The 27,861-nt window shown below is 46.8% G+C and overlaps 1 protein-coding gene across 2 annotated transcripts in view; it reads left to right on the top strand.

Moving 5' to 3' along the window:
• The window catches only part of PIGN (phosphatidylinositol glycan anchor biosynthesis class N), a 104,025-nt gene extending 83,720 nt beyond the window's left edge, over nt 1-20,305 (top strand). The window contains exon 30 of one of the 2 annotated variants that reach the window (XM_018039618.1): nt 18,382-20,305. In XM_018039618.1, coding sequence (XP_017895107.1) covers nt 18,382-18,505 — 124 coding nt within the window. In that variant the 3' untranslated portion in view covers nt 18,506-20,305. The remainder of the gene's footprint in view (nt 1-18,381) is intronic. The other variant, XM_005697301.2, reaches the window with a different exon arrangement.

The raw sequence follows: 27,861 nt of genomic DNA, 5'->3' as shown, positions 1-27,861 counted from the left end.
AGAGGCGGCAGCAGCCCAGAATCTCTCACAGTCCTGCCAAAGGCAGGGCACCCTGACAGCTCAGACGCAGCTGGGCGGTGACGGGGTACATAGGAAGGAGGCGGGGGGCCAGGGGTGACCTGACCATCTCTGTGTCCAGTGATGGAGCCGGCAGTCTCCCCACGCCTCTGCTTCCCCCATCCCCGTGCAGAAAGGGTTTCACTCCCGGGGAAAACCTGGAAACAGCTGTAAAGAGACAGAGGCGACCCCCATGTGCAGATGCTTCTCACTCTTAGGAAAGCTGCCTCCACTCAAGCATTTGTAGCTCCCTTCCATCCCGGCCCAAAGGGTGGAGACAGGCCCCTCTCCTGCTTGTCCCAAAACACGACCTAGCGATTTTTATTACACACCCACAACTTACTGGCAACTGTCCTATTTGGGAGGTAGGCTTAGAGGAAAACAAGACTTTCTTAAAAACCTAAGTAAACACCACCCTCTGACTGATAGTTTGAATTGTACAGCAATTCTATCCCTAGCCATCTACCCAAGAGGAGGGAAAAACAGGTCCACAGAACGGCTTGTATGGGAATTTTCATAGTAGCTTTGTGACTCAGATGGTAAAGAATCTGCCTGCAATGCAGGAGACCCTAGTTTGATCCCTGGGTCAGGAAGATCCCCTAGAGAAGGGAATGGCAACCAACTCCAGTATTATTGCCTGGAGAATCCCATGGACAGAGAAGCTTGGTGGGCCACATAGTTCATGGGGTTGCAAAGAGTTGGACATGACTGAGTGGCTGATACTTTCTTTATTAATAATCAAAATCTGGAAACCGCCCAGCTGTTTATCGGCACTTGAATGGTAAACAAATTATGCTATATGCATAAAATAAAAACCTCTTATCCATAAAAAGAAGTGAATGACTGATGAACTCAACTATACGGATGAATTTCAGATATTTTATAATGAGTGGAAGAAACCTGGTGCCTTAAAAGTACACGTTGCATTTTTCCATTTATGCAAAATTCTAGGACAGATGGAATTAGTCTACAGTCAGAGAAAGCCGGTCGGTGGTCGTCTGGGCCTGGGAACTACGGAGCTGCTGCTGCTGCTGAGTTGCGTCAGTCGTGTCCGACTCTGTGCGACCCCACAGACGGCAGCCCACCAGGCTCCCCCGTCCCTGGGATTCTCCAGGCAAGAAACTGGAGTGGGTTGCCATTTCCTTCTCCAATGCATGAAAGTGAAAAGTGAAAGTGAAGTCACTCACTCGTGTCCGACTCTTCGAGACCCCATGGACTGCAGCCCACCAGGCTCCTCCATCCATGGGATTTTCCAGGCAACAGTGCTGGAGTGGGGTGCCATCGCCTTCTCCAGGGAGTTACGATGAGCGTGACTAAATGCGTACATGGGAACTTTGGAGTGATGGAAGTGCTCCGTGTCTTGACTGTGCTGGCGGATACATGGGTGGATCGTCTGTCAGTCTCCATTTAACTGGAGACCTTAAATGGTTTCATTTTCTTGTATGTAAATTTTATCTCAAAGTTGATTCATAAGGAAAAACAGAACTAAATTGCCTGGAATTGACATGAGTAGGGTATGGTAGAAGTCAACTAAATCCTCCCTCTCTCCTCAATTCAGTTCAATTCAGTCGCTCAGTTGTGTCCGACTCTTTGCGACCCCATGAATCGCAGCACGCCAGGCCTCCCTGTCCATCCCCAACTCCCGGAGTTCACTCAGACTCACGTCCATCAAGTCAGTGATGCCATCCAGCCATCTCATCCTCGGTCGTCCCCTTCTCCTCCTGCCCCCAGTCCCTCCCAGCATCAGAGTCTTTTCCAGTGAGTCAGCTCTGCGCATGAGGTGGCCAAAGTCCTGGAGCTTCAGCTTCAGCATCAGTCCCTCTCTCCCGCTGCTGCTGCTAAGTCGCGTCAGTCGTGTCCGACTCTGTGACCCCATAGACGGCAGCCCAGCAGGCTCCCCCGTCCCTGGGATGCTCCAGGCAAGAGCACGGGAGTGGGCTGCCATTTCCTTCTCTAGTGCGTGAAAGTGAAAAGGGGGAGTGAAGCACCAGCAGGTCTAAAACAGGAGGAGGTTGGAGCAGTTGCTTGGGAGGTGAGTAAGCAGGAGCGAGGCCGTCGCTTTCCAGTGGGTCTTTCTGCCTATTTTGCTGTTTCAGTGCTGCGTGTATGACTCATAAAAACGAAGGGAAGAGGCGTAAGTGCATTGGGAGGTCAGGAGGCAGTTCTCAGTCTCCACCACTCTCAAGCTTGCTTGGATAGGGGAGAAGGAGGGCGGTAACCACCTGGGAAAACCCAACCTCCTTTTGAGATTTTGTTACCATTTCATTTCACGCCTGAGCAGTGTGAGGGATGATATCTTAGTGGAAGGCATGAATGTCCGAAGATCTGATTCAAAGAACAAGTGAGAGTGTTAGTCTCTCAGTCAGGCCTGATTCTCTGAGGCCCCATGGACTCTAAGCCACCAGGCTCCTCTCTCCACGGGGTTTCCCAGGGAAGAACGCTGGTGTGGGCAGCCACTCCTTCTCCAAGGGATCTTCCCGACCCGGGGATTGAACCCAAGTCTCCCGCATTGCAGGCGGGTTCTTTACCACCTGAGCCCCCAGGGAAGCCTCCGTCCAAGTTGGAGCCCAGCACGCAGGCCCAAATGGAGCAAGCTCATTCCTAGAGCAGGGTAGTGACCTGTCTGGACCAGTCAGAACCAGGCTGCGTGTTGCAGCAGAATCACACCAGCCGTTGGGTATTCGAGCTGTGGGCTCAGAGACAGACAGGCAGCTCAGAGAGCAGGGGTCCGTCTGTGCTCCGGAAAAGGCTCACGCTTGGGGGGAGGCTCAGGACACCGGGCACAGGCTCCCTGCCATGGCTCTGCCGACGCTGGTGCCACCACCGTGTTTACAGGGTCCCCCGGCGTGTTCGTCCACGTGGTCTTTATCTCAGCGCTGTGACGTTTCCACAGCAGGGTGTGCTCACTGCCTCCTTCTACCCCGAGGACCCTGCGGCCCTGAGAGCCTCCGACTCGCTCACCTCACGGAGCCTGGCAAGAGCTGAGCAGGTCAGGAGCAGCTCTCGGGTCTCAGGGCTGTGTATCCCCACTGTCCTTCACTGCGTCTCCCTGGAGAGAACTGCCCCAAGTCCTTGTTTTGTAATTCTGATAACCTATTTGGAAAAGTGGCTTTGTGTCTAATCCTATCGTTGTGATTGTTGGAAACTTTTGAATAATATAAATTTAGGATCTACAGGAGAAAGAGATACTGATTAGAAGGGAGTGAGCCAAGAGTTAGGGCATCTTTGGCCAGAAAAGAACTATTTGGGGCCAGGGGCCTTTGTTAAAGGTACAGAGCAGAATCATTTCCTTGAAGAGAAAAGGCTGAGACACACGGAATGAAGCAGGAGGCAGCTTTCTGCTAGGAGAGGCTGTCGCGGGGCAGACAGGGTGCCAACAGGTGCCACATCCCCGGGCACACACTGCCAACTGCATGGCTGGCACAGTGGCTTCTTGTTTATGTCAGAAGAGGCAGCAGATGGTGAGTCTTGTGTCCGTGTTTGAGAGAAAACCTTCTACATAGAGAAGGCTCTCTCTAGGGGAGCTGAAAGGGTTGCAGACGCGCCGCGGTATCCTGGTGACGCTGAAGTTCTGAGGCTTTGCGTATGCTCTAGAGGGACTTCTGCTGGGGCACAGAGTCAAGAGCAAATTCAGGGACGCTGTGATGAAGCGAGACACCCCCAAGCAAGGCCCTGAACAGGAAGGCTCCTCAGCTGCACCACCTTTGCCGACCTTGGTTACCTTGTACTCAGTATTCCACTTGAGATTTCTTTTCAGCATTGGATCCCAGAATTCAGGACATTTCCCCACTTAGCGACTTACTCAGTCTTCCCTGCTTTCATTCGACGAGTACTTCCTGAGCAAGGACTCTGCGCCTGCCTGTCCAGTTACAGGCGGCCCAGCCTCCTGCTCACGTCCACCTCCTGGCGGTCCCTCGGGGACCCCGTTCCTTTCAACACTGTTGTTCCCTTCTCCTTCCTGTCACCCACAGTCTTTCATCTAAGACTTAATTAGCAGAATGTTCCCCTCAACACACACCCCTCAAATTACCTTTCTTTTCTTCCTCTTTAATAATATACTGTTCATCCAAAAAAAGAAGGAGGAAGAAAAGGTGAGGGCTGTGGAGGAGGCAGGAAAGAAGGGAGGGAGGGACAGAGAGAGGGGAAGGGACAGAGAGAGGGGAAGGGACAGAGGGGAGGGGAGGGACAGAGAGGGAAGGGAAAGAGGGGAGGGACAAAGAGAGGGGAGGGACAGAGAGAGGGGGAGGGACAGAGAGAGGGGGAGGGACAGAAGCCCCACTTGAGTGTCCTGTTTTCCGCCTTCAGCAGTAGTGTTGGCCCCCTATCCACTCTGGAAGTTCTGTGTTCTTTGTCCCAAGACTACTTTCTCTCTTTCCCAGACTTTCATGTTGCTTATTTAAAGATAGCCACCATTTTTCCCTGGAAAATTCTAGAGTATCTTTCTTTAGAAATGTTCAGCACAGCTGGTTTAAGGAATTTAATGCAATTGTGTTTATCTCTCCTGCCTCCTGGGGTCCCTGAAACTTTCCAGAAACCATTTAGAGGATTGCATTATTTTGCCATAGAAAAAAACTTATACCCAAACCCAGGGGAAAGCCAGATTAAATTAAGTAGCAAATGAGGAAAGTGATTATTGAGAAAGGTATTAAATTGATATAATGTGTATATTAGTAGCTCAGTCATGTCTGACTCTTTGCAACCCCCATGGGCTGTAGCCGTCTAGGCTCCTCTTTCCATGGGGTTCTCCAGGCAAGAATACTGGAGTGGGTTGCCATTCCCTTCTCCAGGGGATCTTCCTGACCCAGGGATCAATCCCAGGTCCCTGCATTGCGGGCAGACTGTTGACCACTGAGTGTTTAATGTTGCTCACTGTTCACGGTGTGTTCGGAGCTGCACGGTATTTCATCACTGTCATGGCGATGGTATGAGGAAAATAGAATGTTTCTGTCTCACAGAGGAGGAAACTAGCTCTGAAAGACTTTAGCAATAACGTGGCCTACCTAGGTTTCGTTTTTTTGTATGTGTATACATTTAATATGCAGATCATTTCTTGAGAAGAAATTATGTAGTGAGCACTCTCACCATCCATAAAGCATTCCCAGATGTTATCAAGGACCCAAGACAAATGGCATTGCCTCTTCCAGACCTGGTGATGCCCCGCCTCTAGAGACGGATGGCTCTGCATCAGAGTGTTTTGTAGCGAATTCAGGTACTGAGTGTGAGATTCTAATGTATAACTTATAACGGATATTCCAGCCCTGGAAGGATCTGGCTCTGACAGATGGCCCCTGCTGTCAGGTTGTAAGACAAAATAACTGTAATAGGAGGCAGCGTGTGGTTAAGGGCTTTGAGAATACAGAGCAGAGGCCACTTCACTTCCAGCTTCAGTGACCGAGAACACTTTGTGCAAGGTCAGCATGTGGGCTGAACCTTGAAGGAAGAGAATAATTTCAACTGAGAAACTCAGAGGTTGGGGAAGAGTATTTGGGGCAGATAGAAGGGATATGGGCAAAGCAGAGAGGTAAAAAAGCCCAATGCCCTCATATCTGGAGTGTGATAAATAATCAGAATTTCAGAAACCGTTGGTTTTGGATAAAGAAATTTCTAGCAAATAGCTTTTGGGAACCTTAATTTGGAGAACTTTGAATACAGAACTACTGTTGGCAAGTAAGTGAGGCGCCATGGACTGTGCTGCTGCTGGAGCGGTAATATTCCAGATGGCACTTACACAAGTGAATCATTCCTAAGCGTTAGGAACCTTGGCTGCCTCTTTTATGCAAGTGCATCCCGTGGGGTGAACGGTGAGGCAGAATGTGTGTCTGGAGACAGGCACTGCACACCCGCACCACAGGGTGATGACCGCATTGTCCCCGGGGCTTCCTGGTGTCAGACCCCTACCGTTAGGCGTCAACTCGCTTTGACCCTCTGCAGGTCTTCTGTGCTCCCAGGCACAGTTTTTTCCCGCTTCCTCTAAGGTCAGTCTTCCCAGGCTGAAAAAAAACAAAAAAAAACCAAAGCTTTGACTAGACAGACCTTTGTTGGCTAAGTAATGTCTCTGCTTTTTAATATGCGGTCTAGGTTGGTCATAACTTTCCTTGCAAGGAGCAAGCGTCTTTTAATTTCATGGCTGCAGTCACCATCTGCAGTGACTTTGGAGCCCCCAAAATAAAGTCTGACACTGTTTCCACTGTTTCCCCATCTATTTGCCATGAAGTGATGGGACAGATGCCATGATCTTAGTTTTCTCAATGTTGAGCTTTAAGCCAACTTTTTCACTCTCCTCTTTCACTTTCATCAGGAGGCTCTTTAGTTCTTTACTTTCTGCCTTAGGGTGATGTCATCTGCATATCTGCTGCTGCTGCTAAGTCACTTCAGTCGTGTCCTACTTCTGTGTGACTCCATAGACGGCGGCCCACCAGGCTCCCCGTCCCTGGGATTCTCCAGGCAAGAGCACTGGGGGGGCGGCCATGTCCTTCTCCAATGCACGCAGACATGCATGCTGAGTCGCTTCAGTCGTGTCTGACTCTATGTGGTCCTGTGGACAGCAGCCCGCCAGGCTCCTCTGCCCACAGGATTCTCTAGGCAAGAATACTGGAGTGGGTTGCCATTGCCTTCTGCATATCTGAGGTTATTGGTATATCTCCTGGCAATCTTGATTCCAGGTTGTGCTTCTTCCAGCCCAGCGTTTCTCATGATGTACTCTGCATAGAAGTTAAATAGGCAGGGTGACAATATACAGCCTTGATGTACTCCTTTCCCGATTTGGAACCAGTCTGTTGTTCCATGTCCAGTTCTAAGTGTTGCTTCCTGACCTGCATACAGATTTCTCATGAGGTGGGTCAGGTGGTCTGGTATTCCCATCTCTTTCAGAATTTTCCACAGTTTGTTGTGATCTGCACAATCAAAGGCTTTGGCATAGTCAATAAAGCAGAAGTAAATGTTTTTCTGAAACTCTCTTGCTTTTTCCTTGATCCAGAGGATGTTGGCAATTTGACCTCTGGTTCCTCTGCCTTTTCTAAATCCAGCTTGAACACCTGGAAGTTCACGGTTCACATACTATTGAAGCCTAACCTGGAGAATTTTGAGCATTACTTTGCTAGCATGTGAGATGAGTGCAATTGTGTGTTAGTTTGAGCATTCTTTGGCATTGCCTTTCTTTGGGATTGGGATGAAAAGTGACCTTTTCCAGTCCCATGGCCACTGCTGAGTTTTCCAAATTTGCTGGCATATTGAGTGCAGCACTTTCACAGCATCATCTTTCCGGATTTGAAGTAGCTCAACTGGAATTCCATTACCTCCACTAGCTTTGTTCATGTGATGCTTCCTAAGGCCCACTTGACTTCACATTCCAGGATGTCAGGCTCTAGGTGAGTAATCACACCATCATGATTATCTGGGTCGTGAAGATCTTTTGTGTACAGTTCTTCCGTGTATTCTTGCCACCTCTTCTTAATATCTTCTGCTTCTGTTAGGTCCAGACCATTTCTGTCCTTTATCGAGCCCATCTTTGCATGAAATGTTCCCTTGGTATCTCTAATTTTCTTGAAGAGTTTTCCAGTCTTTCCCATTCTGTTGTTTTCCTCTATTTGTTTGCATTGATCGCTGAGGAAGGCTTTCTTATCTCTCCTTGCTATTCTTTGGAACTCTGCATTCAGATGCTTATATCTTTCCTTTTCTCCTTTGCCTTTGCTTCTCTTCTTTTCATGGCTATTTGTGAGGCCTCCCCAGACAGCCGTTTTGCCTTGCCTTTCCTTTTCTTGGGGATGGTCTTGATCCCTGCCTCCTGTACAGTGTCAGGAACCTCCGTCTATAGTTCTTCAGGCACTCTGTCTATCAGATCTAGTCCCTTGAATCTAATTGTAAGGGATTTTGTTTAGGTCATATCTGAATGGTCTAGTGGTTTTCCCTACTTTCTTCAATTTAAGTCTGAATTTGGTAATAAGGAGTTCATAATCTGAGCCACAGTCAGCTCCCGGTCTTGTTTTTGCTGACTGTATAGAGCTTCTCCATCTTTGGCTGCAAAGAACATAATCAATCTGATTTCGGTGTTGACCATCTGGTGATGTCCATGTGTCGAGACTTCTCTTGTGTTGTTGGAAGAAGGTGTTTGCTATGACCAGTGTGTTCTCTTGGCAAAACTCTGTTAGCCTTTTCCCTGCTTCATTCTGTACTCCAAAGCCAAATTTGCCTATTACTCCAGATATTTCTTGACTTCCTACTTTTGTATTCCAGTCCCCTATAATGAAAAGAACATCTTTTTTGGGTGTTGGTTCTAAAAGGTCTTGTAGGTCTTCATAAAACCATTCAACTTCAGCGTCTTCAGTGTTACTAGTTGAGGCATATACTTGGATTACTGTGATATTGGTTTGCTTTGGAAACAAACAGAGATCACTCTGTCATTTTTTGAGATTGCATCCAAGTACTGCATTTCGGACTCTTTGTTGACCATGATGGCTACTCCATTTCTTCTGAGGGATTCCTGCCCAACAGTAGTAGATATAATGGTCATCTGAGTTAAATTCACCCATTCTAGTCCATTTTAATTCGCTGATTCGTAGAATGTCTAAGTTCATTCTTGCCATCTCCTGTTTGACCACTTCCAATTTGCTTTGATTCATGGACCTAACATTCCAGGTTCTTATGCAATATTACTCTTTACAGCAGTGGACCTTGCTTCCATCACCAGTCACATCCACAACTGGGTGTTTTTGCTTTGGCTTCATCCCTTCATTTTTTCCTGAGTTATTTGTCCACTGATGGCCAGTAGCATTTTGGGCACCTACCAACCTGGGGAGTTCCTCTTTTGGTGTCCTATCCTTTTGCCTTTTCACACTGTTCATGGCGTTCTCAAGGCAAGAACACTGAAGTGGGTTGCCGTTCCTGTCTCCAGTGGGCCATGTTTTGTCAGAACTCTCCACCATGACTCGTCCACGGCATGGCTTAGTTTTATTGAGTTAGACATGGCTGCGGTGCCTGTGATCAGATTGGCTAGTTTTCCATGATTGTGGTTTTCAGTCTGTCTGCCCTCTGATGGAGAAGGATAAGAGGCTCTTGGAAGCTTCCTGATGGGAGAGACTGACTGAGGGGGAAACTGGGCCTTGCTCTGATGGGCGGGGCCATGCTTAGTATATCTTTAATCCAATTTTCTGTTAAAGGGCGGGGCTGTGTTCCCTCCCTGTTATTTGACCCGGGGCCAAACTAATGCGGAAGTAATGAAGAGCTCCTTCAAAAGGTCCCATGATGCACTGCTACACTCCGCGGCCCTGACCCTGCAGCAGGCCGCCTCCGCCGGAGACTCCTGGACACTCCTGGGCAAGTCTGGGTCCGTCTCCTGTGGGGTCACTGCTCCTTTCCCCCGGGTCCTGGTGGCACACAGGGTTCTGCCCGTGCCCTCCAAGAGCCTCTTTCCCAGTCCCGTGTAAGTTCTGGCGGCTCTATGGTGGGTGAATGGCTGCCTCGTCCAAGAGGGCCCCTGCCGTGCCCAGGTCTGCGGCACCCAGAGCCCCTGCCCCTGCGGGAGTCCACTGCTGACCCGGGCCTCCTCAGGAGGCGCGCGCACAGCTCTGCCTCAGCCTCTGTGGGGTCCCTGGCTCCTGGGGCGCACAAGGCTTGTTTGAGCGCTCTGAGCGTCTCTGGCGGGAATGACTCTGAACAGTCTCGCCCCTCCTGCTGTCTTGCCGCGCCTGCTCCTTTGCCCTTCGTCGTGGGTTTCTCTTCACAGCCGCTCCAGCGCCCACCGTCTTGCTGGGGCTTAGAGTGTACAGTTCAGTTTTATTAAGTGATTTCACATTGTTGTACAGCTGATCTCCAGAACTTTCTAATCTTGCATAACTGAAACTCTGTACCAATATCTTCCCATTTTCCCTTCCCCTCAGCCCCTGGAATCCACTATCTACTATCTATCTCTCTGAATTTGGCTACTCTAGGTACCTCATGTAAGTGAAATCACACAATATTTGTCCTTCCGTAACTGGCTAATTTCACTTAGCATAATGTCCTCAAGGTTCATCCATGGTGAAGCATAGATCAGAATTCCCTTCCTTTTGAAGGCTGAATAACATTCCGTTGAATGTGTATATCGCATGTTATCTGTCCATTCATCCCTCTGTGAGCGCTTAGCTTGTCCCCTTTGGCCACTGTGCATAAGGTTGCTGCAAGATGGGTGTTCGTTTTGCCCATTTTCAGCTCTTTGAGGTACATGCCCAGAAATGAGATTGCTAGATTAAATGGTGGGTATGCTTTCACTGTTCTGAGAAACTGCTGAAGTGATTTTCATAGCAGTTGTACCGGTTTATTCCTATTGATGGCACAGAAGATTCACCAACTCTTTTCTTTTTTTTGACAGTAGCCAGCCCGGTGGATGTGAAGTGTATCTTACTGTTTTGATTTGCTTTTCCTTCATCGTTACTGATGCTGAGCGTTTTTCATGTGCTTGTTGGCTGTTTGTATGTCTTTTTTAAGGAAATGTCTGGTCAGGTCCTTTGCCCATTTTTAAATAGGGTTATTTTTGTTGTTGTTGAGGGGTGGAGTTCGTTCTGTATGTTAGACTTTAACCTCTTACCGGATAAGATGGTTTGCAGATATTTTCTGCCATTCTGTAACTTGCTTTTGACTTTGTTGATTATGTCCTTTGCCCAGAAGTTTTAAATTTTTATGTAGTCTTGTTTAATCTATTTATTTTTGTTACCTATGCTTGCTTGGTTGTTTTTAAAACAGGCTTTGAGCCATTGCCAAACTCAAATTTAATATCTAGCATGATGTTCTTCTTGGCATGTGTGTGGTACCTCTGGGCCTATTCCTTGCATTCCTTTACACAGCCATCATGGGAATAAAGTGTTCGTCAGAGCACAATATAATAGCAAAAAAGAGACTGCAAGGCATAAAACACACAGTGAGCATCATTCAGACCAAGGGAAACAGAACGGTGATTAGCACTCCTAGCCTGCGATGCACTAACAACCCCTCACTGCAGCGCTACCCACAGGAAAAGGATGCTGACGCCACGTGCCAGTCCTGTACTTCACTTACGATAAATATGGGAAAGTATGTAGCTAACTGATGCTATGTAGGGTACAAACTACGCTGTAGAAATATTTTGTGGTGATAGCATCTTTTCTGAAGGCAGCTGCCCCGCACATAGAGTAGCCCCGGTTTACCTGGAGCAGTCCTGGCTGGTGCCTTCTGTTCCAGTGTGATCATCACATCCTCATCTACACAACATTGAAACCTAGAGTGCATGGGAGAGGTTAAAGGCATGCCAGGTAACAAGCCTGCTGAACCTCAGTTTATCTCGGTCTCAGCGCTTCATCCTCACTGGTCTAACTCCTCTAGGTTAAATGGGGTGCTTGCTCTGAGAGACTTAAATTTCAGAGCTCAGTCTATCCATCAGACTGAAGGCACTGAACTAACCTGCGTGAATTCCCCAAATCCTCTGCCAGTCATTCCTGCTGAAACACCTCCTTGCTCTGCTCTGCCTTTCTTGTCTATTGTTGTATTGTACAAAAGACTCCCACTTAAGAAAGGAAGACGGTAGGGAGATGGAAGAGGTCGGGATGGAGAAACACAATGCACTCGGAGTTAGTGGAATTGGGCTTCCTAAACGGAATTGCCCAGTTGATGCTGCACGGTAAGGTTTTTGTTGCTGCTGCTGCTGCTTTTGTTGGTGAGTTAGGACTCTAAACTCTTCCTTTCGCATCTTGTAGGGCACTAATGGTGTACAGAGCTGCGGGGAACCACGTGACACAGGTCTAAGGGGCAGAAGCGGTTCATATGTCTTCATGTGCATCTGACTGATTGCCAGGAAAGGACTTGGATAGTGGGGGGAAAATACACTCTAAGACTTAAAAGTTTAGCACCATAGAACAAGGTTCATATATCAAGACTTCATTATGCTACTTTTTCCTGCATTTTTTCCCTGCATTTTATTTGTGAGAATGTTGTTCTTAGTTTCGGCTTTCTAAGTATTCCTCTGTGGATATACATTTGAAAAGCCGAGCTGTTCCGTGTCATGTTGCAGATATTATTAAACTTACTGGCAGAGTTTCCTTAATGGGAGCCTGGGTTATTTGAACTGTGGCCCTGTAGTGGTTTGCCTTGGTGACAAATTTTATTTCTAAACCCCTTTGTATCAGTAATACAGCTAATAACTCCAGCCATTCCCTGCCTGTTATTCACAGGAATGGAATATTGTCCTTTTGTCCTCTCTATTTTATTGCTCTTTAAATGTATAAATGGTGAGAATCTGTCCCAGAATTTGAGAGAGGACTCAAGTGCAATACACAAACGCAGCCTGGGTATCTGCGGTGTCTGTAGGATTGTTTGGGGACTGAAGCAGGTTTTCAAAATGTGCTGGAGAGAGTCTTCAGGTGTTAGTTCCAGCTTACTAATGGTTTCTTTAAAAATAAAGATTAAATTGCTAGGGCCTGAGACAGGATATCTGTTTATAAGTGTAGTTCAATATGTTGGAAATGCATCTTTTGGACTGAGACTCTTAAAGGAATACACTCTAGTCAGCACGACCAACTAAAACAGTGGGTGTAAATTCAGTGGTTTTCTGGAGAACCTTCTCGCATTGGGTGTTCTTTTTTATTTTTCAACAGCCATATGAGAAATATCCTACCCAGGCTGTGAAACTGACTTGGGCCAACCGAGCTATAATTTCGTATTTTCTTGTTTTAATCTTTTACACTGTTTTTTCAGTTATAGCAGGCCATAAACTTTACAGAGTATTGCCTTTATTTTGCATTCAGAGAGAAGAGATTTTTTTTGAACTAGAGAAAGAATGCTATTGGGGGAGCTTTCATAACTGTAGAAGCATATTTAAATTTACGTTCTAAACGCGCTTGACTTGAGGTGAATAGTCGTCCTCATCGGCAGGAGCTTTCAGTTCGACAGCAGGAGTCATTTGGACTCGTCTCCTGCACGCGCTATTGTTATACATCACTGCAGGATAAACGACAGCCACAGTGTCATTTCTCTTTGTAGTGAAAACTTATCATTAAGTTCAGTGATATTTTAATATCCTCCTAAACGTAATTAATAAGCACCATAAAATCTCTTTACTCTTGACAGTGAACATTAAGCTTTATTAAAATTAGTGATTCTCCACCTGTGTCTTCCCGGTACATCTGACAGATAGGACCAGCTTTGATTGCGCATTATCCTAATTGAGAAGTATCATCAGCCTTTTATCACCCATTGTGTGGGTTGAACAGACCCACCTGGTGAGTCTGTGTCCACACAATCAGTGTCTGTATCCGCCTTGTCCCTCTACCGTCTCATATGATGTGCACCTTGAGAACTGCTGATTTAAATGACAGAACAGTCAGGAGGAGGGAGTGGGAACAGCTGAATCATCTCAGATAGAAATCTGATGCTCCTTTGACTCTGCTACGCGACTTGATGGGAGCTATCACAGACTGAGTGCCCTGGACTCAGCCGCATGGAGACTATGAGACAACGAGCTTCACAGCTGTTCCCTGCCGACTGTGTTAGCTTAAACGAGCCAAGAGTCCATGGTTTCAGGCCATTTCAGGTCGAGGAGATAGGTGATGTGTGGAATACCCTTTAGAGATAGATTGTCACTCAAATTGAGGTGGGGTCACCTGCCTTCTGGTTTTACAAAACTTACTTTGTTCAGAGATCAAGTCATTTAATATTTTAAAGTTTTTAAAAAAATATTAGAAGTGATAAAAGGCCTAAAAGAGATAGCAAAATCTAATGGGAAAAAAAAATCATCTGCTGTAATAGAATCTTTATGTTTCTATGGCTTTCTTGAGGTATAATTTATATACCATAAATTCCATCCGTTTTAAATGATTTAAATTACGTCAGTGACTTTCAGCAGATTGATGGATTTGTGCAGCCATCACTGCCAGCAAGTTTCTTCATATTTCTGTCACCCAGAAAACTCCCCCATGCCTGCTTCCGGTCTAGCCAGCTTCCATGCCGAGCCCCAGGAAACCGCCAGCCTGCTCTCTGTCTCCACAGATTCGCCTGCTCCGGACATTTCGAGAAATGGCATCGCGCAATGTGTGTCTTTCACATCTGGCCTCGTTCAGGCAGTGTGGCGTTTCTGATCCCTCTGTGTTGTAGCGTGTCAGGATTTTTTTCCCGTTCCCCGCTGAGCAGTGTTCCACCATGTGGACAGCCCACAGCCTGCACACACTTTCTGCAGTGTACTCTCTTACAGCCTCATGGCGTTCCTTTCATCCACCTGCCTCCTGACCTCCTTGCCTGCTCTCCCCATGGAACACGGCCTCCCCAGGGATCCAGGTCAGTCTGGGCTGCCTGGATTTGGTCCTTGAGGCTGTAACCTGGGCACTTTGCACTCCATCCCTCCCCCCTCTCACCTCTGACTCCAAATTCCAGTCCCTGGGTCGGGGAGTGAGCCTTCTTACATAACATGAAGAAGTTATGACCATTACATCAAGCTTATTGGGCGAGGATTTTGATCTCAGGAAGCACTGCAGATTTTGAAATGTCCTGTGAGGAACAGAGATGGGGTAGAGGAGCTACGTGTGGGAACTATGAGCTCAGCCCAAGAGTGCTATGTCTAAGCCTACCATAATTTGTAGTCATCTCATAAAAAGAAATATATCATAAGCTCATTGTAGAAAATGCTGAAAGCACGTAGAAAAAATAAGTCAACTGGAATTCAGCCCCAGAGTCCAACAGATTGATAAATATCATTTTAGACTTAAAGTATATGCAAATGTATTCAGGGTTGGGTTTTGTTTTTTTTAAGTTGACTTTCTATGAAAGCTGTGTTTCCCGATGTCATCAAATAGTTTTGAAAATTTGAATGTTATTATGATGAGAAGGATACAAGGAGAAAGATGGTAGGGAGAGAGTTCAGAAAGACAGGTGATGTCACTTATGGTTTTGACTGAGGTTACTGTAAGGAATTAGGAATTTATTCTAAGTGTGAGGCAAAGCATTAGACTCTTTGCAGGGACATATTTGATATGCGTATATTTTAAAGCAACATCTGGCCACAGGATGGAGAACCCATTGAGGGGTCAAGAAAGGGAAGAGGTCGATTGCTTAAGAAGCTCAGCTAGAGATGATGCCCTTGAACTAGGGCAGCAATTCAGAACAGCGGCAAGAAGCTACATTGATGAAGAATCCTGAAAGAGAGGCGAGTGGAATCTGCTAACGGACTGGATATGCTGGAGGAAGACGAGGAGAGTCAGGAGTGGCTCCTGCCCCATCCCAGCCGCGCGTGTAGACCCTTGTGCCCCGACTCGGCCTTTGCAGAGCAGGCGGGAGCAGAGCTGCCGCCTTCTGTGCTGTCTGGCTGAAGTGGAGCAGCTAGTGTCTGAAAGTTTTCCATCTTTGGGGGCGCCCCTTTCCTTATCTGTTCTGTGACTGGAGAGAGTAGGCTTTTGTTACCATGTTGGGTTGTTTGGGGTTCTTAGTCTATGTCCATTGGCATTTCTGGTTGGCCAGTTTCTGCCAGCAAGAAGAAAACCCAGCAAATTCAACCACCGTGTCATTCCTTGGGTCTCAAGGTTCCTAACCCACCTATTGTCTTTCCACCGTTCTGTCTACTTAGGTTTATTTTATATACAGTGTCCAGAGGTTTTAGTTGTGCTTGGCAGGAGGAATAGGGGGAAATATGCCTACTCCATCTCCTGGAAAAGGAAAGTTTTCTGATTTTTTTTGTTTGTTTGAAAGTTTCTGGTCTTCTAATACCATGTTTTCCTGGCACCTCTGCTGTGATGAGCTTGAATTGCTCCCCTTTGGAAGACATTTTAAAGTAAGATCAGTCAACCAGTTACCAACTTCTGTGTGATAAAATTTCAGCATAACTCACATAATTTTAGTAACATAATATTGTCTATTTTGGCATGAGGTTTTTAAGAGTATTCTGTTAAAATGAATATCTAGATCATTTTCTTCCCAGAAGGGCTTTATAGAATGAGAAATGTCATTTTCATTTTTAAATAGATAATTATCAGTGATTTATGTCCACTGTGGCTACTAAAGTTGGAAAATGGCTTTGTGAAATCTGCATAACTAAGTGGTAGATAAGATCTATATCATATCCATTCTGTGTTAAAAAACATACCACCACACACGTATGCAAACATATACACACATAAATTCAAGCAGGAAAGAAGTCCAGGTCCAATATTCTGTTCCATTATTTTTACAGGGAAAACAAACATTTCAAAAGTCTTTCCTTAATGATAGTATTTGTCTAGCAATTAAATATCCAATTGTATTGCTTTCTTTTTAGGTCAGAAGCCTACCCTAGTCCAGAACCAGATTTCTAACATAGCTAGTTCTCATTCTTATTTTTTAATTAGCCAGTTCTTTTTTTCTATTTCAAATTTACTTTATAAGATTAGCCAGTTAATCTAGAGAAAGATTCTAAAGAATGCCCTAACCAGTGCCATTCCAAAGAAAACATTATCAAACTATAAATCTTCATAATTGGAGATTCTTACTTAAAAGCTTATAATACCAGAAATAAATGAATTAAATCTGCTTAGAGTAGAGGCTCTTCTTTTCTGGCCTGAGGGCCTCACCCATTATGGGTAAGCACCCTGAAGCTTTGCCTCAGTTGGTATAGCAACTTGACATTTGGGGGGCTGTCCACCTGTTGGACCAGAGTTATTGGGGGAGTGAGAGGGTGGACTGCAAGCCTCTTTTCCCATTTTCCTTATTAGTCTCCACATCCCTCTAGGTGATTGCCCTATTGTACATTCACCCAGCAGTCACTTTCCCAGATATTCTTAAGACAAGTTTCCTGGGGCCTGCCCTGGGGGCCATCCTCGCGAAGCAGCTTGTTGAAGGGTGTAAGTCTCAGTTCAGTTCAGTTGCTCAGCTGTGTCCGACTCTTTGTGGCCCCATGGACTGCAGCACGCCAGGCCTCTCTGTCCATCACCAACTCCCGGAGTCCACACAAACTCATGTCCATCAAGTCAGTGATGCCATCCAACCATCTCATCCCCTTCTCCTCCTGCCCTCAATTTTTCCGAGCATCAGGGTCTTTTCCAGTGAGTCAGTTCTTCGCATCAGGTGGCCAAAGTATTGGAGTTTCAGCATCAGTCCTTCCAATGAACGATCAGGACTGATTTCCTTTAGGATGGACTGTTGAGGAATCTTTTCCAACACCACAGTTCAAAGCATCAATTCTTTGGTGCTCAGCTTTCTTTATGGTCCAACTCTGGTCCAACCCTGGTCCAACCCAGGGATTGAACCCAGGTTTCCCACATTGCAGGTGGACTCTTTACCAGCTGAGCCACCAGGGAAGCTGGGTATAAGTTTATTATGAAGTAAGATTCTTAAATGTAACTCTGATAGGCCTAGTAAATAAGCAACTTGCCAGTGTCGTCTGAAGCTTATTGGCATTTGCTGTGGGAAACCCCCGCTTTATTGCACATCTGTCAGACCTGTATCCTCAATTTCTTTCCATATTTGCAAATTTATTATCAAGCCATGGACAATGTAGTATAAACTGAACATTTACTGTTGCTGATAGATGGGAGCTGCGATTGAGCAATTTTAATAGTGTTCTTTTTCCAAAAGTCTGGCACCTAGTGGTTTTGACTCAGATTAGTAGAGAGATGTGTCCTTTTTGTTTTGTTTAGACTCTTTAACTAAAACTTTCACTTCACTGAATTTGAGTTTGAGTAACATCTTTCTTTCTTTCTCTGTGGCCTGTATTTTTGTCCAAGTATGGAATGCCGTGCTCTAAAATGCCATATTACTGAATCTGGGGACACCTTGGGGAGTCTGTGGCTGTGATTCAGAGGATATGGGAATTACAAGGGGAAAGTGACATTTATTTTTGCAGAAGCTAGCTGTCTAAGCTCAGCCTCTAAAGGTGACAAGACACGGGCACTGCTGATACAGTTTCCTGTCAGATCACGGCTGGAGCTGTCTCGAAACGCTCCTTACTTTCATTGCTACTTCTGCAACAAATTCACTCTTTTTAGCATTTTGATATCAACTTAAAAAGCATTAGTATGCTTTGTAATTTATGTATTTTGTATATGCAGTTGGCCCTTCAGCACCACAGATCTGAACTGCATGGGTCCGCTTGTCTGTGGGTGTGTTAGAGAGTGGCTGCTGCAGTACTGCTCAATCTGTGGTTGGCTGAGGGCAGAGACCAAACCACAGATGCTTAGGAACTTAGGACGCTCAGGGCCAACTCTAAAGTTATAGATCGACTTTCAACTGCTCGGAAGCTTGGCACGCCGAATCCCTGAGTTGTTCAGGGATCACCTGCACACTTAGAAATGTTAGAGGAGCCTTATGCTCTTCCTCCTGAGTGTTGTGTCCGCCTGTAACGCGTTCCTTTTTCCCCTGTAGCATCAGCCACTACGTGATTGTCATGTCCATGACCATCTTCATGGTGTTTCTCAACTGCCTGGCTCAGATGCTCACCACAAAGAAGCTCAGCCTGTGCGGCAGGCCCAAAAGCCACGTCACATAAAGTTGCCAAAGCCACCTCTCAGCATCCAGGGGCTCTTTCTCATTCTCCTTTTCAACGGAAATCTTGTCAAGGATTCACTAAGAAGATGGAAATCAACGTGTAACACATTCTGCGCCTATAAGGAAATTGCATGTGGAATTCTGAATTTACAGGTTATCTGGAATAAAAGAGCTTCCATTTTCTTGAGGTTTGGTGTGCGTGAAATAGTGGTTACACCTGTGGAAAAGCCTCGTAAGGCATTCTCCGTTTTCATTTTCCCTCTGGTTGGAAACTTCTTCTCACTGATGTTTCAGAGCAGCCATAACAATCTCCAGCCCCCCGTGCACAGCTTCCTGTGTAACATGCTCCTGAGGGGGCGGTGCTGACCACCTCTGCAGTCAATGCACTGGCTGAACTTGAAGGAAGTCACCAGGTGGCCCCGTAAATGCTGATCAGCTCTCAGCACGGGTTTTGCAAGTGGTTCTGACGACTGAGCAGCACTAGAGAAACAGTTGGGATGTGGAGGAAGATGTTTGCAGGTGTTTTTAATTGTAAGACTTAATAACTTAATTTCCATAGCCTTTATCATGCATTGTTCCAACAGAAATCTTTAATTGATTAATTTGTTTTGGGGGTATACCGCACAGCACGCGGGATCTCCCCCAACCAGGGGTTGAACCTGGGCCCCACGCACTGGAAGCGTGGAGTCTTAACCTCTGGGCCTCCAGGGAAAAGTCCCTGACGGAATTTTTTTAATCAGTGGTTAGACTTGCTGGCACTGTCTTAAGAATCCACGTTGAAACTGCTTTTCTTTCAGGCTGTGCGACTTTAGCCCACAGGCCCAGAGTCTTCTCATTAAATTTTGATTTCTGTTTATAAACTAACTGTAATGGACAGAACATCTTCCGAGTAATTTTTATTTGGGTTTTCCATGAAGTGACCTTTACATATCACTGTAGAGTTGGACGTTTGCCCATGATGTGCCAGGGGAGTTTGGCTGATGCTAGGCTTTCTTGGTCTGAATCTCATTAAAAAAAAAAAAATAATTGATTTTAAATTAAGTTATAGCATCACCAGCTCACATTAATGATGAGAAAAAGCTCTCTACAGATTAGTAGATTTTTCAAATTGGCAGGTGAGTGAAGAAATATAATCTAGGAGATTCACAAATCAGCTTGGCAAAATGTGGTTTCTTAATGCCTATTTATGATGAAGTATAAATAGTATTGTGATAGTATTTCATGGTGTAACAGCAAAAGCGTACAAGAGTACAAAAAAAAAAAGATGTACCGATGTCAATAGAAGATACCATGTCATCTGCGGCACCGAGTCGAGGTGGACGGCGAGGACGCTGCGGTGGCTGGAACCGTGTTGGCAGCTGGAGGGCCCGTGAGCCTCCGCAGCAGCTCAAAGGGTGTTTGATCAGTCTTTTCACAAGTCAGAGAAAACTGACTTTATAAACACGTTGTTATTTTTCCTTTTATATCTAGTTTTGCCTTTCATCTTTTTCCAGAGTTTCACACAGAGGAATTTCTGAATATTTTATTACAACAGGGTAAAAGGTGCTCTGTACTTTATTTTGATTTTTGAACATGTCTCTTTAATATTATTTCAAGTCAGTGTGAATTTACACTACAGAGGTCGCCCCTGCAGCCGCGGGCCGGCCTTGCAGTACCGAGACGGGACCACTCGGACTCACCTGGGGACAGAGTTTGCAGGCTGGGCCTTTTCTGTTGCACGGCTTATCACAATATCTTGAGGTATTTTGAAATGCGTATTTTTATACCGAGTGACAGAAAAATAAAGTGTGAGTGAAAAGTATTTCTCCTGCCGTTTCGCTGTGGCCTCCCCTTTGTCCCTGGGCGTGGGGCACGCTTTTCGGGTGGGCTCAGTGTCCGCCTGCCAGTAGCTGTTCAACAGCTGGTTGTGATTTTGGTGCTCTGGCAGGAGAAGATGAAGACTCGTCTTTCTCCTCTGCCCTGGGCTTTTAATTTAGTAAATTGTATTTCTGTTTAAGATATTTAATTACTTTTTCATCCTAACTATGAATACCAGATTTTCAAGTCAAGACTTAAGGCATTTGCTGATTAGCATGTGTTTAAATTAGGAATGCTGTAAGAATTAAGGTGGGGCTCTCAGGTTGGGAAAATATTGAGCAACAACAATGACCGAAAACCACTGTCTCATGGAGCATGAATAAATCTTGGAGGAAACTCTAAGGATTTAGGAAACTGCAGCCTGCCTGTGACTTACTAACGCCTTGATTCTCTGCACCGTTTTATTTAATGTGCTGTATTCACAACACAAAGTGCTTTTTAAAATTTTCTAGGGAAATAATAAGCGGTAGTTTGAAAGTGTTAGTCACTCAGTCGTGTCTGACTCTGCAACCCCATGGCCCGCCAGGCTCCTCCGTCCATGGGATTCTCCAGGCAGGAACACTGGAGTGCGTTGCCATGCCCTCCTCCAGGGGACCTTCCCAACCAGGCATATTCTCACAATAATCCCCTCAGATGATTGAACCATTAAAGCTCAACATTCAGAAAACGAAGATCATGGCATCTGGTCCCATCACTTCATGGGAAATAGATGGGGAAACAGTAGAAATAGTGTCAGACTTTATTTTTCTGGGCTCCAAAATCACTGCAGATGGTGATTGCAGCCATGAAATTAAAACACGCTTACTCCTTGGAAGAAAAGTTATGACCAACCTAGATAGCATATTCAAAAGCAGAGACATTACTTTGCTGACTAAGGTCCGTCTAGTCAAGGCTATGGTTTTTCCAGTGGTCATGTATGGATATGAGAGTTGGACTGTGAAGAAGGCTGAGCACCGAAGAATTGATGCTTTTGAACTGTGGTGTTGGAGAAGACTCTTGAGAGTCCCTTGGACTGCAAGGAGATCCAACCAGTCCATTCTGAAGGAGATCAACCCTGGGATTTCTTTGAAAGGAATGATGCTAAAGCTGAAACTCCAGTACTTTGGCCACCTCATGCGAAGAGTTGACTCATTGGAAAAGACTTTGATGCTGGGAGGGATTGAGGGCAGGAGGAGAAGGGGACGACCGAGGAAGAGATGGCTGGATGGCATCACTGACTCGATGGACGTGAGTCTGATTGAACTCCGGGAGTTAGTGATGGACAGGAAGGCCTGGCGTGCTGCGATTCATGGGGTCACAAAGAGTCAGACATGACTGAGCGACTGAACTGAACTGAGAGCTGAACTATACACCTAGAAAATCCACCCACCACTCACTGCTTCTCATGACAAACTGGCCCGAGTTTCTCCAGCCCAGGTGTGAGGACGCGCACCTCCGCCGCCCGCATCCCACCTCCACACCTTCTGATCCACCACTGGGCCATCAAAGGTGTCATTCTGACGGAGCGGGCTGAGCTGAATGGAGGGGTGCGTTGCGTGGGGCTTGTCTCGAGATGGCGCCGAGCTGCGGGCTCCTGGTGCTCTCCTGGCGAGAACCAGGTGAGCTCCGGACACGCATTGGATGCCCTTTGGTAGGAGGGCTGACCACCCCCCAGAGGAGGGTGAGCCAACCCGGCTCAGCCATTCAGAGAGGGTCCCCTTCAAGCAGTCCTGAGAGCCACTTTAAGAGACTGGAGATGGCTTGGTAACTTCTCAGCCTTTCAGAGTTCTTTTTATATCTGCATTCTCTCCATCTGCAGAATGTTACAGAATGGGATTGTTAGAGTGGGTGCTTTCAACACTGTGGTAGTGTTAATATCTTGCAGCGTTTTCCCGTTTCTGCATCAGCATGGTTTGTTAAAAAAAAAAAAAAGGTGGGCAGGATTTCTGCTCTTAATACTCATTCTCTATAAAGAATGTTTCAGCACTAATGTATCACTTATTAATTTCCTTAGAGACACTAATACAGATCGTTAGTTGTCAAGTCACCACCCTGAGCATTGGAGTATTTGCCACACAGCAGCGTTTCTCAAAGTATATCCCTTGGAACATGAGTTTCTGAGGATCCAAATAGATGTCATAATAAAAAAACATTCCCTGATCAAATATATTTGGAAATAAGTCAAATGCTGGCTGGACCAAAGGCAAGAAGCCCATGGATTTGATCTACAGATAAAATGTCAGACAATTAAAAATGAAGATATTAGTTATCTACTGCTGCATAGCAAACTACCTCAAACTTACCAGCTTAAAACACACATTTCACAGTTGCTATGGGTCCAAAACTGGGGAATTTAACTTGATGAATGCATTGTGAGGGGAAAAGATAGCAGTATGCCCCAAGTTTCCACTTGCTTGACTGTGCACCCAACCTCTGAGTTCCCCTTCAGCCTAGTACACATACTCCAGAAATGTTCAGCCTAGTACACATACTTCAGAAATGCCTATATACTTTTATGTTTAAAAAACCTCAATTTATCACAGTTTCAAAAAATAGTGTCATATACTTAATCGAATCTTTGTTTTTTCTGAGAGCTTGAAAAAACATTTTCATTTTTACTTTTATTGTGGGAAAACTTTAAAAAGTACTGGCAATTTTACCTGCCTCTGCATGAGTCATGTAACCTTGGACTGGTAACCTTCAGTAGTAAGGGATGGACATCCAGTCAACTAGAAATTGAACCAAGTCTTTATACATCCTAGGTTAGGTCCTCTACCAGAAAAATAAATTCATAACAAGTACTGACACGTTTTCTTGTGACTTGCCACTAGAGAAGGTGATTACTAGTTAAATTTTTGTGCGTTCCCTGGCTTTTTATTCTACTTACTTCTCTCTCCCCAGGTCACTCCTCTCCCCTCCCTTGGTTATGTTAGAACACAGTGCTTTTCTTTATGAATTAGTTTCCATCAGTTCTTTTTAAAAGCTTTCTATTCTAGAGTTGATTATAATTCCCATCGGTTCTTAAATTCATTATGCGGTGTGAGCGCGTTGTGCTCAGCTGGGCCATCTCTGTGGCATTCTCTTTCTTCTGCAGTTACTGCTTCCATTGCTAACCACGTGTCTCTAGCAAGTGACTTGGTTTTTAATGACTTCCCTCACCACAGCTGACTAGGGATACACATCTGACCCAAGCCAGGCCAATCTGAGTTCTGGGCAAGATTTTCAAGCTAGAACAAAGAGACACTAAGATTCAAAATTCAGGCATCATTGATGGCTAAGTGGGGTCCTCCAGTAACCTCACAATGAGTAGCTTTCCACCACATCTTTATACAATAAAAAGAGGGACTGATTTTATTGGTATTTCCGAGAGCACTGTGGGTAATGACAAGTCCAAAGTTCCACTTACGTGCTGTGTGTGTGTGTGTGTGTGTGTGTACGCGCGCGCGCGCATGCGCTCAGTCATATATACTTGTATGTTTATTCAACTGGTCAGAACGGTCCAGCAGCGTCTTGCAGGCCCCTTTGGCTGTCTCCTTTGCCGCTCAGCTTCCCTTGGTTCCAGCCATATTTTAACCCCTCCTAATTATTCTACAAGCCATTCATTTCCTCAGAATTTCTATCTGCGTCTTTTACCTTCACACCCCAAGAACTTTAATTGATATGCATGCTTTGAATGTATCTGTGTCTCTTCAATGCTTAGTGTGGCTTCTAATTACAGCTTTTTAAAATATTGTGATAAAACTTATACAGCCCTTACAATGTGCCAGACATTGTTTTAAATGCTTTACAAATACTGCCTTTTTGATCCTCATAACAACCCTGTGAAGGAGGTATTATACTATTTTACAGATGGGAAAACCAAAGCACAGGACGGTTATAAATACCTTACCCAGGAGTCTACAATTAGTATGAGGCCTTTTTAAAAACAACATTTTAAATGAGTCGTCTCCCCTCAACCGCTCTGTCCTGAAATCTGCATACGAGCATTTGCAGCGTTTGTAGCATTTGCTTCTGTAAACACAGCTGCTGTACCGGAGCAGGTAACATAAAAGCTAGACTTTTTCAGCTGTGTTTGCTGCTGCTGCTGCTGAATCACTTCAGTCGTGTCCGACTCTGTGCGACCCCATAGACGGCAGCCCACCAGGCTTGTCCCTGGGGTTCGTTTGTCTAATCAACTATAATTAGGAAAACATGCTTTTGAAGTTGCCTGAACGTGTGCTGAGTCGCTTCAGTCATGTCTGACTCTCTGCAGCCCCATGGACTATAGCCCGCCAGGCTCCTCTGTTCCTGGGATTCTCCAGGCAAGAATACTGGAGTGGGCTGCTGTGCCCTCCTCCAGGGGATCTTCCCTACCCAGGGATCGAACCCCTGTCTCCTGCGTCTCCTGCATTCCAGGCGGACTCTACCACCGAGCCACCTGGGAAGCCTTTGAAGCTGCCCACACGTGTGCACCGGCACGGAGCAGGCATGTGCCCAGACGCTTGCCGCTCATCTTTGAGGCACAGGTCAGCTGTCTTCCTCCCTCTTCTTTTTAATCAGCATTAAAGGAAGGAAGGAAATACCGGAAGGAAGGGGATATTTTCAAGCACTTGGAGTTTGGTCAAGTCCTGGAAGACCAGAAGACGCTTAGTGTAATGGATTGAATTGTGGATCCCACTAAAGATATGTCCACATCCTAACCCCTGGGGCCTGTGAATGTGACGTTAAAAAGGGTCACTGAGGGTGTAGCTAAGCCAAGACTCTTGAGATGGTGTCCTTCTGAATTGCCGAGGTGGGCCATAAATCCGATGGCAGGAGTCCGTATAAAGGGCAGAAAAGGAGGCCTCCCACGGTGGCCCAGTGGCTAGGAATCCACTGCCAACGCGGGGGCGTGGGCTCAGTCCTTGGTCCGGGAAGATTCCACATGCAGCGGGGCCACTAGGCGCGTGTGCCACGGCTGCTGAGCACATGGGTTATAGCTCCTGCAACCCGCCTCCCAGAGCCCCCGCCGTGAGAAGCCCCCGCCCCGCGAGAAGCCCCCGCCTCCCAGAGCCCCCGCCCCGGGAGAAGCCCCCGCCTCCCAGAGCCCCCGCCTCCTAGAGCCCCCGCCCCATGGGAGCTCACGCACTGCGCTGCGGAGTGGCCCCCACTTGCTGCAACTGGAGAAAGCCTGGGTGCAGCAGTGAAGACCCAGCACAGCCATAAATAAATGAACAGATACCAAAAAAAGAGAAAGAGAAGAGGGGAAGATAGAAGGAGGAGAAGGCCTCGTAAAGACAGAGGCAGAGACTGAGGTGATGCGCCATAGGCCAAGGATGTTCGGAGCCACTGCAAGCTGGAAGCGGCAGGAAGGAGGGAATAGGTGACTAGGGGCTTCTGGCCTCCAGAACTACCAGAGAGCAAATCTCCACTGTTGTAAAGTACCCCCGTGTGTGATAATGTGTTATGGAAGCCCGAGGAAGCTCACACACTTGGGGAGGTGACTTGCACAGACTCATCGGCCACTCTTCGGATGGAGCCACAGCTCTTGCTTGGCTAAGCTGTACTGCTCACCAGGTCATGAGTATGAGCCCCAGAGTTCAGCCTGAAGTGTCAACAGTGAAATAACATCAAGATTGCTGATGGCTTTCCTGGGACATTCTTGCCACATTTTTCTGGAAGTAGTCAAGAGAACCTGAGGCTTTTCAGTTTTGGTATTTATATATCTGGATTCAGTTAAAGCCAGAAAGTCCTGCGTCTGGTTGTCCTTTAAACCATGGCCTCACCCACCCTGACCCTGTGGCGTCTGTGACCTCATCCAGAAGATGAGGGCATTTTCCCACGGGATCCTCGCATGCGAGTCCCCTCAGCCGTTGGTCCAGACTCGCCATGAATCAGGGCCCGGTGGCGCATCATGAGCACACTCTCTGCACCGGAGAGGGAAGCCTTCCAGCGCTGTGCCCTCTGTGAAGCCGTGAGTCTTGCGTGACGACGTCCCAGTTCGTGAGGTCTTATCCCATATGAGTCTGCAGGCTGCGGGGCCGCGGAGGTCTGAGGGGGGGACGTGGAGAGGCAGGCCCTTGAGCTGGCCCCTGGGCCTCTGCCTAGTGTGGCACGAGGTGCTCTGCCTCCTTCGTTTGTCTGATGGACCAGCTCCTCCGGGAGGCCACCGGCAGCGGGAAGCTGGCGGGGCCTGGATCAGGTTTGGTGGGTCTGGCCCAGGGAGTGCTTCGACGTGCACTACAGATGCTCGTGACTGCTGTCCGTTCCTCAACGGGCTTTGATAACAGGCCTGTCGGGAGGACCTGCGCTGTTCTCTCTTCCCACCTGGTCACCTCTCCCCTCCCGTTTTCTTCCTGGCAGTTTGAAGTTACAGCCCTGCTCCTGAATGGGCCCTGGAGTGCGGCGGTCACCCCTCCTAAACTTCCCATTTCCTGCCTCAGCAAATTCAACTTTGCCAATCCCACCAGTTCTGTTGGCTGCCAGCAGAGCAAATGTGACTTCTTTCAAGAAAGACAGTAGCTGAAACTCCAATACTTGGACCACCTCATGTGAAGAGCTGATTCTGGGAAAGTCCCTGATGCTGGAAAGATTGAAGGCAAAGGGAGAAGGGGGTGGCAGAGGATGAGGTGGTAGGATGGCATCACCGACTCAGTAGACATACATTTGAGCAGACTCTGGGAGATAGTGAGGGACGGGGGTAGAGTCAGTCAGTCACGACTTAGTAACTGAATAGCAACAAAGGTCAAGAAGCAAAATGAATTTCTTTCTTCCGTTCACTCATCTACCCCATCGTCCTCCCTTCCCTTTCTCTCTCTCCCCCTTTAAAGAACTTTACTTGAGCCCCTGTATGTCAGCTAGGGGGCTTCCCTGGTGGCTCAGCTGGTAAAGATCTGCCTGCAGAGCAGGAGACCCGGGTTCGATCCCTGGATCAGGAAGATCCCCTGGAGAAGGAAATGGCTCCCACTCCAGTATTCTTGTCTGGAGAGTCCCATGGATGGAGAAGCCTGGTGGACTACGGTCCGTAGGGTTGCTAGGAGATTGGATTAGGGAACTTGAAATGGTTAGAGATGCTGTGTGTTACGCTTAGTCACTCAGTTCTCTCCAACCCTCTGCGACCCCATGGACTGTAGCCCGCCAGGTGGCTCTGTCTGTGGAGTTCTCCAGACAAGAATACTGGAGTGGTTGACATGCCCTCTTCCAGGGGATCTTCCCAACCCAGGGATCGAACTGGGGTCTCCTGCACTGCAGGCAGATGCTTTACCAGCTGAGCCACACTGCAGGCAGGATTGGCAGTCATGGTTTCCTCAGGCTTTGTAGGTGGACAGAAAAGCTAGTGGGGGTAGGAGAAAAACAGAAGAGAGTAACTGAGATCCAAAGGGTTCTCTGCATCAGTTTACCCAAAAGGGGCAGGAAAAGTGGAAAGAGGCATAGAGCCGTCAGAAGGATGGAGCAGATTCTCTCCCCCCAGCAATGCTCCTCCCTGCCCCCGCCCTATCTCAGCCAGAAATTGTGCTCCTGCGCCAGAGAACTCCAGGGAGAGAGACAAAGACGGCGAGGCTC

This window comes from Capra hircus, chromosome 24 (genome assembly GCF_001704415.2).
Source record: "Capra hircus breed San Clemente chromosome 24, ASM170441v1, whole genome shotgun sequence".
Lineage (NCBI taxonomy): Eukaryota > Metazoa > Chordata > Mammalia > Artiodactyla > Bovidae > Capra > Capra hircus.
The sequence above is the reverse complement of the archived record's forward strand: the minus strand, read 5'-3'. Positions and strand labels throughout refer to the sequence as shown.